The sequence below is a fragment of the Schistocerca gregaria genome, chromosome 11, assembly GCF_023897955.1.
Source record: "Schistocerca gregaria isolate iqSchGreg1 chromosome 11, iqSchGreg1.2, whole genome shotgun sequence".
NCBI lineage: Eukaryota > Metazoa > Arthropoda > Insecta > Orthoptera > Acrididae > Schistocerca > Schistocerca gregaria.
In genome coordinates, this window is record NC_064930.1 from 145,012,980 (window position 1) to 145,025,836 (window position 12,857).

Below are 12,857 nucleotides of genomic sequence, written 5' to 3' on the forward strand. Positions count from 1 at the left end.
TAACAAAATGTAACTGACAGGGGGAAATGGCGTAGATAAGAGTTCATCCTTTACCAGGTTAACTTGTCTTCTTTCGTGCGGCGTCCAGGTCTTCAAAAATCTCCATCATTTCTGTGTGGAAAGCCTGCTTCTAAATCTTGCAATCGTCCAGGAATCACTAATTTATACCAATGAAAATCATCTTCATACTGAATGCAATTTAATTTACATTGCTACCTTCATCCTCCGAATTTCATAACTTCCACAATATGTCTACGCATTAAAATCAGATCAAGACTAGCTAATAATTTTTTTTATGTCTTCATCAGATCACGTCTGCCTTAAGCTTCGGCTATCAAGAGACAATAAAGAAACGGATAGAAAACAAAAAAGAGTTACTCTCTGCCGTCGAGCGCTCGTACCACTGCGACGGTATAATTTTTGTCTGAGGGAACGAGCGTAGCGGGGCGAAATTCAAAGCCCCGCTACAGATGAGTGTTGCATTTTCTTTTAAAGTGGAGTTTTCCTGCACTTATTCTGAAGGACAGTGGTTATAATGATGTACGGTATACATTTTCCAGTTAATGTAAAACAAATAGTTTTTTACTGTGAAAGTGGAAGCATCTGTTCACCTCCACACAGCAAGAATGTATGAAGTCGGTTTTGTCTTTGGCAGTGTATATAGGCAAAACTGAGAAGACAGTAAAAACAGATAGAGGGGATGAACACCACACACAGTTAATACAAATTGTGAAATTTGCACTAGTGGAACATCAGAAGTACTGCATTCAAGATGCATATACCACCAACAAGGGTGCTACACATGGAATGCAATGTTTACAGACAGTAAGTCCAATAAGTTTTTGAGATATCTAAGAACAAAAATAATTTAATTCGAGATGACGGCAATAGGCTTTCAGTTTCGTGATTTCACAACCGTCAAAATAGTAAACACTCGCCCGTGGTGTTGGAAGAATACATACAAGGTCCAGGAAGCCACTGCTGCGGCACGATGATAATACTAAGGAAAATAATATCTCCCTCTTTCCTTACCTGCAATCACAGCCTATCCGATGATGATGGTGCACCGATAGGAGCCAGATAAATTTCTCCCAACAGTCCCAACTATTCAGAATAAATATGATGGGACTCCTTTTTACAAGCGAACTTGACGCAAATCTCTGACAGGGTTCAGCTACCTGAGGACCCCAGTATGTCATTAAGTAAATCCCAGCAGCTGGTCAAAATGTCACTTGTTACAAACCGTGGTCAACAGTGGAGTGGCCAGAAGTGTACGAGCATCAGCGAATGATAATTCTCTCCATCTTAAACAGTAGACAAGTGCAGGTGAAGTATACTCTGTCAGTCACAGTTGGTTCAGATTCACTAGTGATCGTTTGTGTTCTGCAGGTTGTTTTCAGTCTTATAGTGAACCATCAAAGGAAGTTAGTGTCCTTTCCCCTCTGGTGCAACTGCTACAGAAAGCTTTTGTCGGCTATCTTGATTCCTTCTGTTCTTGATGTGATTTGGGTGAATGATTGAGGGGTCTGAAGTGAGTGTAATGCTGCTGATAGTAAAATGTACATATCACAGGTGTTATTTTGTTGTAAGAGATCCGAGGCATAAATGTTAAAGGAAAAGAAATATCATTGTTGAAAAATTTCTGAAGCAGTCCCAAGTGCAACTGGGGATGTGACAAGACAATAAATTCGTTAGAGGCTTGTATCAGAAGTAAATAAAGTGCATAAGCTATGTAGTTCACATTATTAAAATGGAATAGCAAGTTAAATGCCCTTGGAAGTAAACTAGTCTGGATATGTATCTATTATGGTGATTAAAATTGAAAATTTTTGAAATTCCTGGTCATTTTCAAGACTTACGCTCGTGGCATCTGTAATTATATGGCTGTCGTGTCTCAGGCTTACAAGTTTGTCATGATAAAAATAGTTGACCTGGCATTGTGATATCTATGCCGTATCAGTATTCTGCCAAGCACTGTGAAGTACATGGCAGAGGCTACACTCTATTCTACCAATGTTAGTAATTTTTCCCCGTTCCATTGACTTGTGGAGTGCAGGGAGAATGATTTTTTAAATGCCACTGTACATGCTGTAATCACCTAATCTTGTGCTCAAATTCCCTGTGGGAGTGATATTTAGGGAGTTACCATACACACATCAAAACTGTTTTGCATCACTCCGGTTCTCACAAGGGAAGGTAGATGTTGACTGTGCATATTGTATCACAGACACTGTGCCTTTGACTGTTCAGAGATGTCACAAAGCCTGCACAAAGATGTAAACAACAGTGCATGAGCTGCGCCTATTAGACAGACGGGGTCTGGCAGCCGATCAGTTCCAGTCATTCAACCAAAAAGGAGGTACACAGCTCGTGTTGTCTGTAGTTCAACCGTGCCTGGACGGTCGATACCGCAGTTCGATCGCGTCTGCACTGTTACTTTGTGCCAGGAAGGGCTCTCAACAAGGGAAGTCTCCAGACGTCTCAGAGTGAACGAAAGCGATGTTGTTCGGACATGGAGGAGATACAGAGAGACAGGAACTGTCGATGACATGCCTCGCTCAGGCCGCCCGAGGGCTACTACTGCAGTGGATGACCGCTGCCTACGGATTATGGCTCGGAGGAACCCTGACAGCAACGTCACCATGTTGAATAAGGTTTTTTGTGCAGCCACAGCACATCGTGTTATGACTCAAACTGTGTGCAATAGGCTGCTGATGCACAACTTCACTCCTGACGTCCATTGTGAGGTCCTTCTTTGCAATCACGACACCGTGCAGTGTGGTAGAGATGTGCCCAGCAACATGCCAAATGCGCAGCTCAGGATTGCCGTCACATTCTCTTCACCAATGAGTGTCGTATATGCCTTCAAGCAGACAATCGTCGGAGACGTGTTTGGAGGCAACCCGGTCAGGCTGAACACCTTAAATGGACTGTCCAGCGAGTGCAGCAAGGTGGAGGTTCCCTGCGTTATGTGGGGCCGATGTATGTTGCTTGTGGTCATGGATGGAGCCATAACAGCTGTATGATACATGAATGCCATTCTCTGAGCGATAGTGTAGCTGTATCGGCAGAATATTAGCACGGCATTCGTCTTCCTGGTTGACAATTCGCGCCCCCATCATGCACATCTTGCGAAAGGCTTCCTTCAGGATAATGACATCGCTCGACTAGAGTGGCCAGCATGTTCCCGAGACATGAACCATATCAAATATGCCTGGGATAAGAAACTTCCTGGCAGATTAAAACTGTGTGCTGAACCGAGACTCGAACTCGGGACCTTTGCCTTTCGCAGGCAAGTGCTCTACCAACTGAGCTACCCAAGTACGACTCGTGGCCCGTCCTCACAGCTTTAATTTCGCCAGTGTCTCGTCTCCTACCTTCCAAACTTTACAGAAGCTCTTCTGCGAACCTTGCATAACTAGCACTCCTGAAAGAAACAACGGGGTATGACTCGTGCTTGGGTAACTCAGTTGGTAGAGCACTTGCCCGCGAAAGGCAAAGTTCCCGAGTTCGAGTCTCGGTCCGGCACACAGTTTTAATCTGCCAGGAAGTTTCATATCAGCGCACACTCCGCTGCAGAGTGAAAATGTTATTCTGGATGCCTAGGATAGACTGAAGAGGGACAATGTGACCCACCAACCAGTCGGAGGGATCCACACTGAATCGCTGTTGAAGAGTGGGACAATCAGGATCGACAATGACTTGATGAACTTATGGATAGTATTCCACAAGGAATATAAGCATGCATCGATGCAAGAGGACGTGCTACTGCGTATTAGAGGTACTGGTGTGTACACCAATCTGGACCACCACATCTGAAGGTCTCGCTGTACGGTGGTACAACGTGCAATGTGTGGTTTCTGTGAGCAGTAAAAAGGGCAGAAATGGTGTTCATGTTGATCTCTCTTCCAATTTTCTGTACATGTTCCGGAACTCTTTGAACGGAGGTGATGCAAAACGTTTTTTGATGTGTGTACATTGCCGATCATGTTTCTGCCTTGTGGTAAACTATGTAGCAGAGTTATCAAGTATTTTGTGTTACAGGTCATATGTATATTCCAGATTTTGTTAATTGTTTCTATTGGCATTATCTTCTTTATACATAAGTCGACAACATTTTTAGAGTGCTTCACATATGTTGCAGCAGACATGAGAAACAGGCATTAATGTAAATGTCTCCAGTTGCTGACATTGAGCAAGTGAATGGTATCCTACATGTTATGTTGATCATTGGTAATTAGTGTTCTGCTTGTAAATTTCCTCTTCAGTTTTAAAAATTTTTTCAAAGATTTGTTTTGTGTCTCTAATTGTATACTTCAGTGCTGTACCTGATATGCCAATTATTAGCGCCAAAAAATAATGCAACATTTCATACGCTATGCCGGTTATCTCGTGTTCTCTTCGATCTGTTCTAGTTTATACGCCTGTTCGTTGATAGAAGGGAATTGTCTATGAATGCTCTTTTGCTTGTATTTGTTTCCATTCAGTCCATTACGAGCAAGGCTTAAGAAGAAACTGAAGAGGAACATAATGCAAACTAAAAACCTGCAAGTACGGAAAAGGCAGGCTCGCTCAATTTATTTCGTTGACGATATCTTCTCCGGTCGTGAGTAGAGACCCGATATTGTGTCGTTGCAACCTGTACGTGAGTTTTGTTCCTCTCACCTTCAGAATTATTGTGGGTTACTGTCCAGTTCATTCTTTTATAACTGCTAGACCACGGGCGCCCGTGCTGAAGGCCCAAAGGACGGGCCAGTCGTTTTTGCTAACACCACAGTCCGCGTGGAGCTCCGTAAGAGAAAACTGTCCCCGATGACGAGTGTGTCGTGCACTCGTCTTTTTCTGTCTCTTTCTTGGCTGACTACTGGAACAACTCTGTTGCAGCGTGACCTGTTTGTCTGTTTTAGATACGTTGTCGCTGTGGACAGCACCGATGGAGGCCACGTGTTTGCTTTTGCACAGACAGCAGTGTTGTGCCACACCTAGGTGTTCCAGTATTTCTCCACAAAAGAGGCTGTGGAAACACTAGTTCAGTAATCTCGTCCACTGGGACAGCAGTTTCCTACTGATGTCTGCACGGGGTGTTTTGTCGGCAAAAATAGGTTGGGAACACTCGTGAGAAAACAACAGATACAGTGGGCAGAATAGGCAGGCGGCACTGCTGCCATGCCCAGACTCCCTCCACCACACCTGTGGATACCCCACGACTTCTTTTCTGGGCACCCGATTAACCCAGCTGCTGTGCCCTTGGCACAGTGGTCGAAGGTCCAGTGCCCATAAAGGATTGAACTGGACACGAACCTAACGCTTTGTCTAAAGGTGACAAGTTGGAAACTTGTCTAAGTATTGTGACACAGTGACTGCTGATAATCCTAAAAGATACCACTGACCTACACTATTTTCCGTTCCACAATGAACTGCCCACTGAACAATTACTGTGTTTTGCGCCTTGCAGACCCGAAGTACGAGGCCGTGTTGGAGAAAGGCAACTTCCGCCACCGACACGAGGAGCGGCCGTTCCTCGGGAGCCCGGCAGTGTCGGTCCCTCTGCACCGACAGCGACACAGCACCAGCCTGGCGGAACACCCGCAGGTGCCGCAGTCGGGAGGTTGCGGTGTCGGAGGCGCCGCCGTGCCGCCGTTCTCCTCCTACCCGCACTACACTAGGTAAGTACCTTCTAATGTGACTCTGTCCCTTAGATACCGCTTCACATATTTTTAATCTAAGATTCATCAGTCCCTTAGATACCGCTTCACATATTTTTAATCTAAGATTCATCAGTCCTACAAATTTTGAGGCTGCGTTAATAAAAAGTGGAGAAAAGTTAAGACGGTGCTTTTAATGCTTCAGGTATTCTACGTAGTTTTGTCTACCCCATGCCGCCTCCTCACTCGTTGATTACAGTCCACAGAATATCTGCGCATCCATCAGAAATGTCCTCCTTACGGCGTCGATCAATTCACACGTCACATCACACGCGATAAAATTTCCGTTACCTTGTTGGAGTGTTAACTTTTAATATCAATTTCTTTGCTTTGTCTCATTTTGATGATACTAATTTAGTCCCCCGCAATGGGTATTTCCAGAAAAGAGTTGTCCAGATTTGGCTTTTAAATAGAGTTCTCTCAGTTGCCCACGCGCTCTCTTTCATGTTTGGGGGTCGAGGTGTGTGGGATGAGCTTTTCACACACCTTTTTCTTCTTAAAATCAATTTGCAGAATGTCCAGAACAGTTGATTTAGAGATTTTGCTCCACTGTCATTTTTGACATGACGACAGCTGCACATCCACTATGCATCACTGCCTGTCACAGCTGAGTGGGTGAACATGTGACAGTCATTTAAAGCTGCTCGTTCAAGCTGCCTCTGTAGTCACTGTCAGTGTGGCTTATGTGCCAGGAATGAAACCAGCCTTGGAATTTGTTGACAGACGGTGTACATTTATTCTCGGTGTATCGGTACGAGAGCACACATACCTAATACGTTCCAAAATGCCAAACATGAAAACGGGGTTTTCCGGGGCTCGTACCTCAGGATCTATTGACGATAAAAAGGTAGGGTGAAGTGTTTTGGATAGCTCTTGGTTGAGAGACTATTTGCATATCCAGCAGAATGATCAACTTAGTGTCACTATCTCACACTATAGGCTAAAAGTATGAGCATTACACACTTCCTTCTGCTTAGAGAAATTGAGCAAATCGGGTTGGCTCTTTTTGCATTTGGTGTGGCCTACAGTGGGCTTGATTTGAGTTCGGTAGCACCATTAGTTTATGGGCAAATTCTCAGAAAACTTTAAAAAAAAGGTTTTTTAATGTATTTTTGCCATCACCAGCAGATCAAAACAAAGCCAATGATTCGAAAATGGCTAAGCACAGGAAATGGCTGAAACTTTCACCATATATTCCTATGGCTCTGTGATCTCAAACAACCTTGCAAATTTTCTTGGTATCTTCATTTCCAAGATGCAGAGGTTGAAAGTTACCATATTTCTACACATAAAGTCTGGTATGAGGAAAATTGCAATTTATACGGTTGATCCCGATGTGTATGACGGTGGCGTTCGTCACATTGGTGTTAAATTGGGTCCGCACTGCACACGGTGGCCAGTGGACGATGACCAGTTTTCGTCTGAAGCAATGGATGATTTCGTTAGTTAGTTGAAAAAGGGAGGCCAACATCGTTTGTTTGTTTGGCTGTACTAACAGAATCTAGGCACATGCCATGCAGTCATCCTTACAGTTTTGCAGAAAATATTTAGTAAAAATTTCATTTTTGTATTACTTATAGCTTTATTTGTAGCTTCACGAAAATGTGCCCACCATTTTGTTAATGGTCATAGTTACTGTGATATTTTCATTTATGTAAGACAGTGCACAGCATTTGAAAAACTTTCCAACAAATATAAGGGGTCGCTATGGTTTTGCATTTTGTGCATATTACGTAATATGGTCCTGTCTATAAAATTTATCTAAGATATTGAACATTCCTTTAGATTTGGATGGAGATCTCTACCAGTCACCGACCTGGAGGAAATTGATTTTATGTAATGTGTTCATTTATATTTGTGCATGCTAGTAATAAAGCCAGAATGAAATAGTCATCACATTCCTCATATCTCAAAAACGACTTGAAATGCCAAAACAAGATTTTGGCAAATAACAACACACCCATACGGTTATTACTGTGAAATTTCATTATCTACCACATTACTGAAGTAACTTTGCAATGAGACGTTTTAGTTTTTAAGGGCCATCCGTAGCTTGTGAAATGAGAAATGTTATGGGTTTTATAACAGCATAAGTGGATACACAACATATTTATTTTTGCACTAAGCGTGTGCTTTTTCGTAAGCTATTGGCCTTACTTGTCCTCAGTTCCTCACTTAATAAACTCGGTGAACTGCTGTTTCAGAATTCTGTTGCTTGTGCCTCTGCACAATATGTTAGTGAGGTGATATTGGGTAAATCGTGCGTGTTTCGGAAAAAGAAGTAGCTTATAATGCGTTAACAAGAGACGTGACGGCTTTACTCAAAATTAGTCACCCTTGATGCTTCTCTGAAAGTTACAATTGAGTAATAAGTCAGGTGAAAATAAATCGCTACTTTTGTTGCATTTTCAGCAGAATTTTTTTTTTTTTTAGATACTAACCAAAGTCGAGGTGAAAGTAGGTCTTTTTGAACGGTCACTGTACATTTGCGTAATGCGAGGGCTCCACTTGATGTTTATAAAAAATGTGAGCACAGGCTTCCAGCTCTTGGCATTTCCTCTGCCCGCAGCCCCCACCACTACCTCTCTCCCGACGCTTGCCCAGCCGACTGTGCGTCTGGCAACGTTATTCTGTGCCCACTCTGTGTCATCTTTGACCAATACGTAACATTCCATTCTCTTAAGGAACCACATACACCTGGTTTCCTGAGGGTGAGGTAATCTTGGACAGGAGCTACCAAATGCCACATTTTTTCTGAAGTGCAAAAGATGTATCTTTTTGTTTCTCATTTTGTTCACTCGACTGGCCTTGTCTTTTGCTGGAAAGCATCATAAATTGTCTCCCAGAATCACCATTAGGTAAGAAAATTATCCCGAAGTGTTAAAAAATCAGATGGCAAGCTGTCGAGGATCGGGAAAGACGTACGCTTTGTGAATCGTGGTGCACAGTACACAGTCACATTACGCAGGGTGGTGACTGCTTGTAGTCTCCAAATGTAAGTGAACTGTTAACAGAGGTAGGCCCCAGCATTCCATCGAGTTTCCTTTCTACTGAAATGTCCAGTGCAATGTGCCACGTCTCTACTCCTTTATCGTAAATTGAATATTCGCACAGAGGAAATGTAGACGTTGAAAAAATATGGCAAACATTTTGGTTCTGTGGAACCACACCACAATGATATCATCCACATACCACCAAAAACGACGTGGTTTCTGAGCAGTTGACTGTAGTGCTTTATCTTAAAAAAATTTATCTTCACCGAGACAGGAGAGAGGGGCCTTCCTCGTTCAAAGTCCTTGTATAAATCTTAAATTGCAGAGCATCGCCTCAGTACAGGGCACAGAATGATGTACGAGAAGACAAAGGTTCTGCATTCATCTTTGTGTGCGTGGGAGTGTGTCGTAAAGAAGGTAATACGCATTTGGACGACAGTTTATCTAATAAATACAGTCTCAAAATTGCAGATGTGGGCAACACAGAACCCAAAACTTGCCACCGTCAGATATACGGTAATAGAGGATCCATCCAGCTACCAGTGTCGGCTAGGCTTCCGGCAGCAATGTCTGGGGCTGTGTGCCAAAGACGACAGCTCGGTTTCTGGTTGGGGGCTGTGGATACGCTCGGGTCACCCATCTACAAGCAACTCGATCATATGTGTGCGACTGTAGAATGTGGCCCGTGAAACGACCAGTCACAATCGGACACTGGCAGTTTCTGCTGGTCGGCCGTCAGGACCAGTCACCACCTGACGATGACAAGCTGTTATTGTCAGTAAAATAGTGTGGGATACCCAAAAGTTGATAGTGGCAACGCCTACAGCAATATATTGGACACATCTACTGCAAAAGGATGAAGAGTCACGGTACAATTGACAGTTTCTAATAGAATTATGTTCGTAGGCAATGCCAACACGTAACGAAATTGTCACCTTTTGACCTAGACCTGAGGCTGTGCAGCAGATCGAGCAGGTGGCAGTACAACATTCTCAAGAAGTTTGATATTATGGCAATGCTTTTTGAAAAACTTCTTGTAATGTGTGGTTACAGAAATACTTTTTATTTAATTGATCTTATTGGATGGCATTAATGTAAATAATTTCTTTCCTTCCAAGTAATACAAAGAAATGTAATCTGTGGTATCGGTAAATATAACATAATTGAAAGGTATATTTTCATTATGAAATTGGCACAGAAAAAAAGAAATAATACAAAAACAAGGAAAATAGATTACTTCAGAAATAAACAAAACAAAATTAATAAGAGACGTGGCAGAAAATAAAACCTGAATTGCAAAAAATAGCACCAAAATTAACCAGAAAATAAAACAGGTTTTTTTCTGTCCCTGGCTTTAAATGGTTGAATATTTAAAAATACTAAAAATATAGGTAGGATTGGCCCAGAATAATACATATTTTAAATAAGGAGATTGCTATTTTAGGAGACTGTAAGTCTCTTTTTGTAAGAAACTCGAGTCAAAACACCCATTAATTGTAGACAAAACTCTTTATGGATGTGCAGGAGGAGGGAGGTGGGGAACTGTAGTTACATCCCTTGGATAGTGATTACGTCAATAACAGCACACATTTAGGTGACAAAAGTTGTGGGACGCCTCCTAATATCGTGTCAGACCTCCTTTGATCTAGAATAGTACAGTAACTTAAAATGGAACGGACACAAGAAGTAGTTGGAAATCCCTTGCAGAAAAATCAAATCTTGTTGCTCTGTAGCTGTCAACAATTACAAAAGTGCTGCTCTTGTAGGATTTTGTACACAAACTGACCTCTCAATTATATCCCATAAATGTTCAATGGCATTCGTGTTGGTTGGTGTGGGTGGTCAAATTGTTTGCTCGAATTGCCTGTAATGTTCATCAAACCGGTTGTGGCTCAGACACGTTTCGGGACACGATGTCCGTGAATACCTGCAGACGGTCTCAGAAAATATGACCATTTCCGGTCAATGATCCGTTCGGTTGGACAAGAGGACTCGGTCCACTCCACGTAAATGGAGCCCACACCAAGCGGAGCCACCACCAGCTCGCGTAGTGCCATACTGACGACTCGGACCTGAGACTTCGTGAAATGTGGTCAGTATTTGAACCCTACCGTCAGCTCTTACCGATGGAAAAAGGGTCACTTCTGACAAGGCACAGTTTTCCGGTCATCGAGGGTACGACCGGTACAGTCACTAGCCCGGGAGGGGCTCTGTGGGCGATGTTGTGCTGCTAGCGCAGCCACACGCGTTGATCGTCTGTCGCCAAATTCTATTAACACCAGATTCTGCTGCCTTTGCTAATGGATACATTCGTTATACGTCTCACATTGATTTCTGCATTTATTAGCAGTTACAACTTTGTGCAAAATTTTGCTGCTCTCAGTTTGTAAGTGAAGGCCGTCAGCCTCTGCAGTGTCCGTGGTGAGAGGTAATGCCTGAAATTTGATACTCCAAGCTCACTCTTGACACGCACATCTGGCAATATCGGATTCCCTAACGATTTCCGAAATGGAATATCCTAAGTGTCTAGTTTCGGTGACCGTCCCTCGTTCAGAGTCCGTTAATTGCCACCGTGGTGGCCACAATCGTGTGGGAGACCTTTTCACACGAGTCACCCCAGTACAAATGACAGCCCTACCGATGCACTGCCTTTTTATACCTCGCATATTCGAAACTACCGGCACCTGTATACGTGCACGTCGCTACCCGACGACTTTCGCCGCCACGGTGTACGACGAAATGCGGGGTTCAAACATTCGTCTGCCAGACACGGCAGGAAATCCGTCGGTAAAAGAAGTGTGCTAGTACGGTACACGGGCCCACCCACACGTTGCCCGGGTGCTGCAGAGGTTCTGGTTGGAAGCCCTTACGCATACTCCACAGAGTCCCCATCTCTCCCTATGTGGTGATGTCTGTACGTTTGGAGCCCTGAAGAAAGCCATTCGTGGCCATCAGTCTGCTTGGTACGAAGAGGTGCAGGCCTGGGTGCAGCTGCAAGTCAATTTAATCATTTGCTGCCCCTAGGCAGAGAAAAATACTTCCCGTATTCATTTTGACATAAATGTTCCACCAAGTAACCGACATCTGTGTGTGGAACTGAATACTCCATCTCCTGCTTCTGTTAATAATAATAATAATAATAATAATAATAATAATAATAATAAATACATTCATATTGAACTCGCTACACTTATGTCAAGCTTAGCTGTTGATGGTGTGCTTTCTTTGTTGCAAATTTGTCATTCACATTTCGTAGTCTTTTTGCTGTTTTGTGTCAGAATTCTCACAATGAGACAAATCTATTAAGAATTATGGCAATTACTTCTGAAATAATAAATAGTTTATTTACATCCCCCCCCCCCCCCCCCCCGTCTCATTTTCATTTGATTATCTGTTGTACTATTCTGTAGTAAATCCACATCTAGTTTCTTCCATTGCTTCCCTTGCAATATTAGTTTTTCTTTGTAGAAATATGTTTTAGTTACATGTTATTAGTTTGGTGAAGTAACTAAATCATAATTTTTTTATGTTTTCAGCAGGAAATTGAGAAGTCATTATTAATTATTAACATACCCTCGAGTGAATTGTTTTGTTCATCTGTGTTCATTTCATTATCTTGATATTTCAGACCTGCTCAGATTTGTGATGGAAGTGACAGTGCTTCATTTGAAGAAAGTAGTCTTCCGAATGTGACCCGCAACGAGTTGCTGATGGCGCAAGAGATGTCGACACACTTCATCAGTGGTACTGATCCGACACGTGACAGTGCTTCATTTGAAGAAAGTAGTCTTCAGAATGTGACCCGCAACGAGTTGGTGACAGCCCGAGAGATGCCGACACACTTTATCAGCTGTAGCGCACCGACACTAGGAATTATCACACGAGAGGATAATTCCTTCTGCAGTACAGATAATGTAAGTGTGATGGACCATAAGTTTTCTGTATTCACTGCAGTTTATGCCTAGAGGCCTTTTCATTGAAATATAGCCTTGTAATACGCGTGTCAATTCACATTGATAGTGTAGAACCACTGTGACGTGGTTGAAGATACTTGTAGTGTAGACATACTTTCAGATGTATTAATGTAGGTGTGGGTGAAGTGTTCCTTACTGATTTTTGCCTTAACAAGCATTGGAGGATGAAAAGCTATGACTGGACT

General features: G+C 42.9%; 1 protein-coding gene across 1 annotated transcript in view; it reads left to right on the forward strand.

The window, feature by feature from the left end:
• LOC126295266 (uncharacterized) overlaps positions 1-12,857 on the forward strand; it is a 710,311-nt gene that overhangs the window by 441,312 nt on the left and 256,142 nt on the right. The window contains exons 47-48 of the mRNA XM_049987689.1: positions 5,456-5,666; positions 12,327-12,612. Of these exons, the coding sequence (XP_049843646.1) occupies positions 5,456-5,666; positions 12,327-12,612 (497 nt within the window). The remainder of the gene's footprint in view (positions 1-5,455; positions 5,667-12,326; positions 12,613-12,857) is intronic.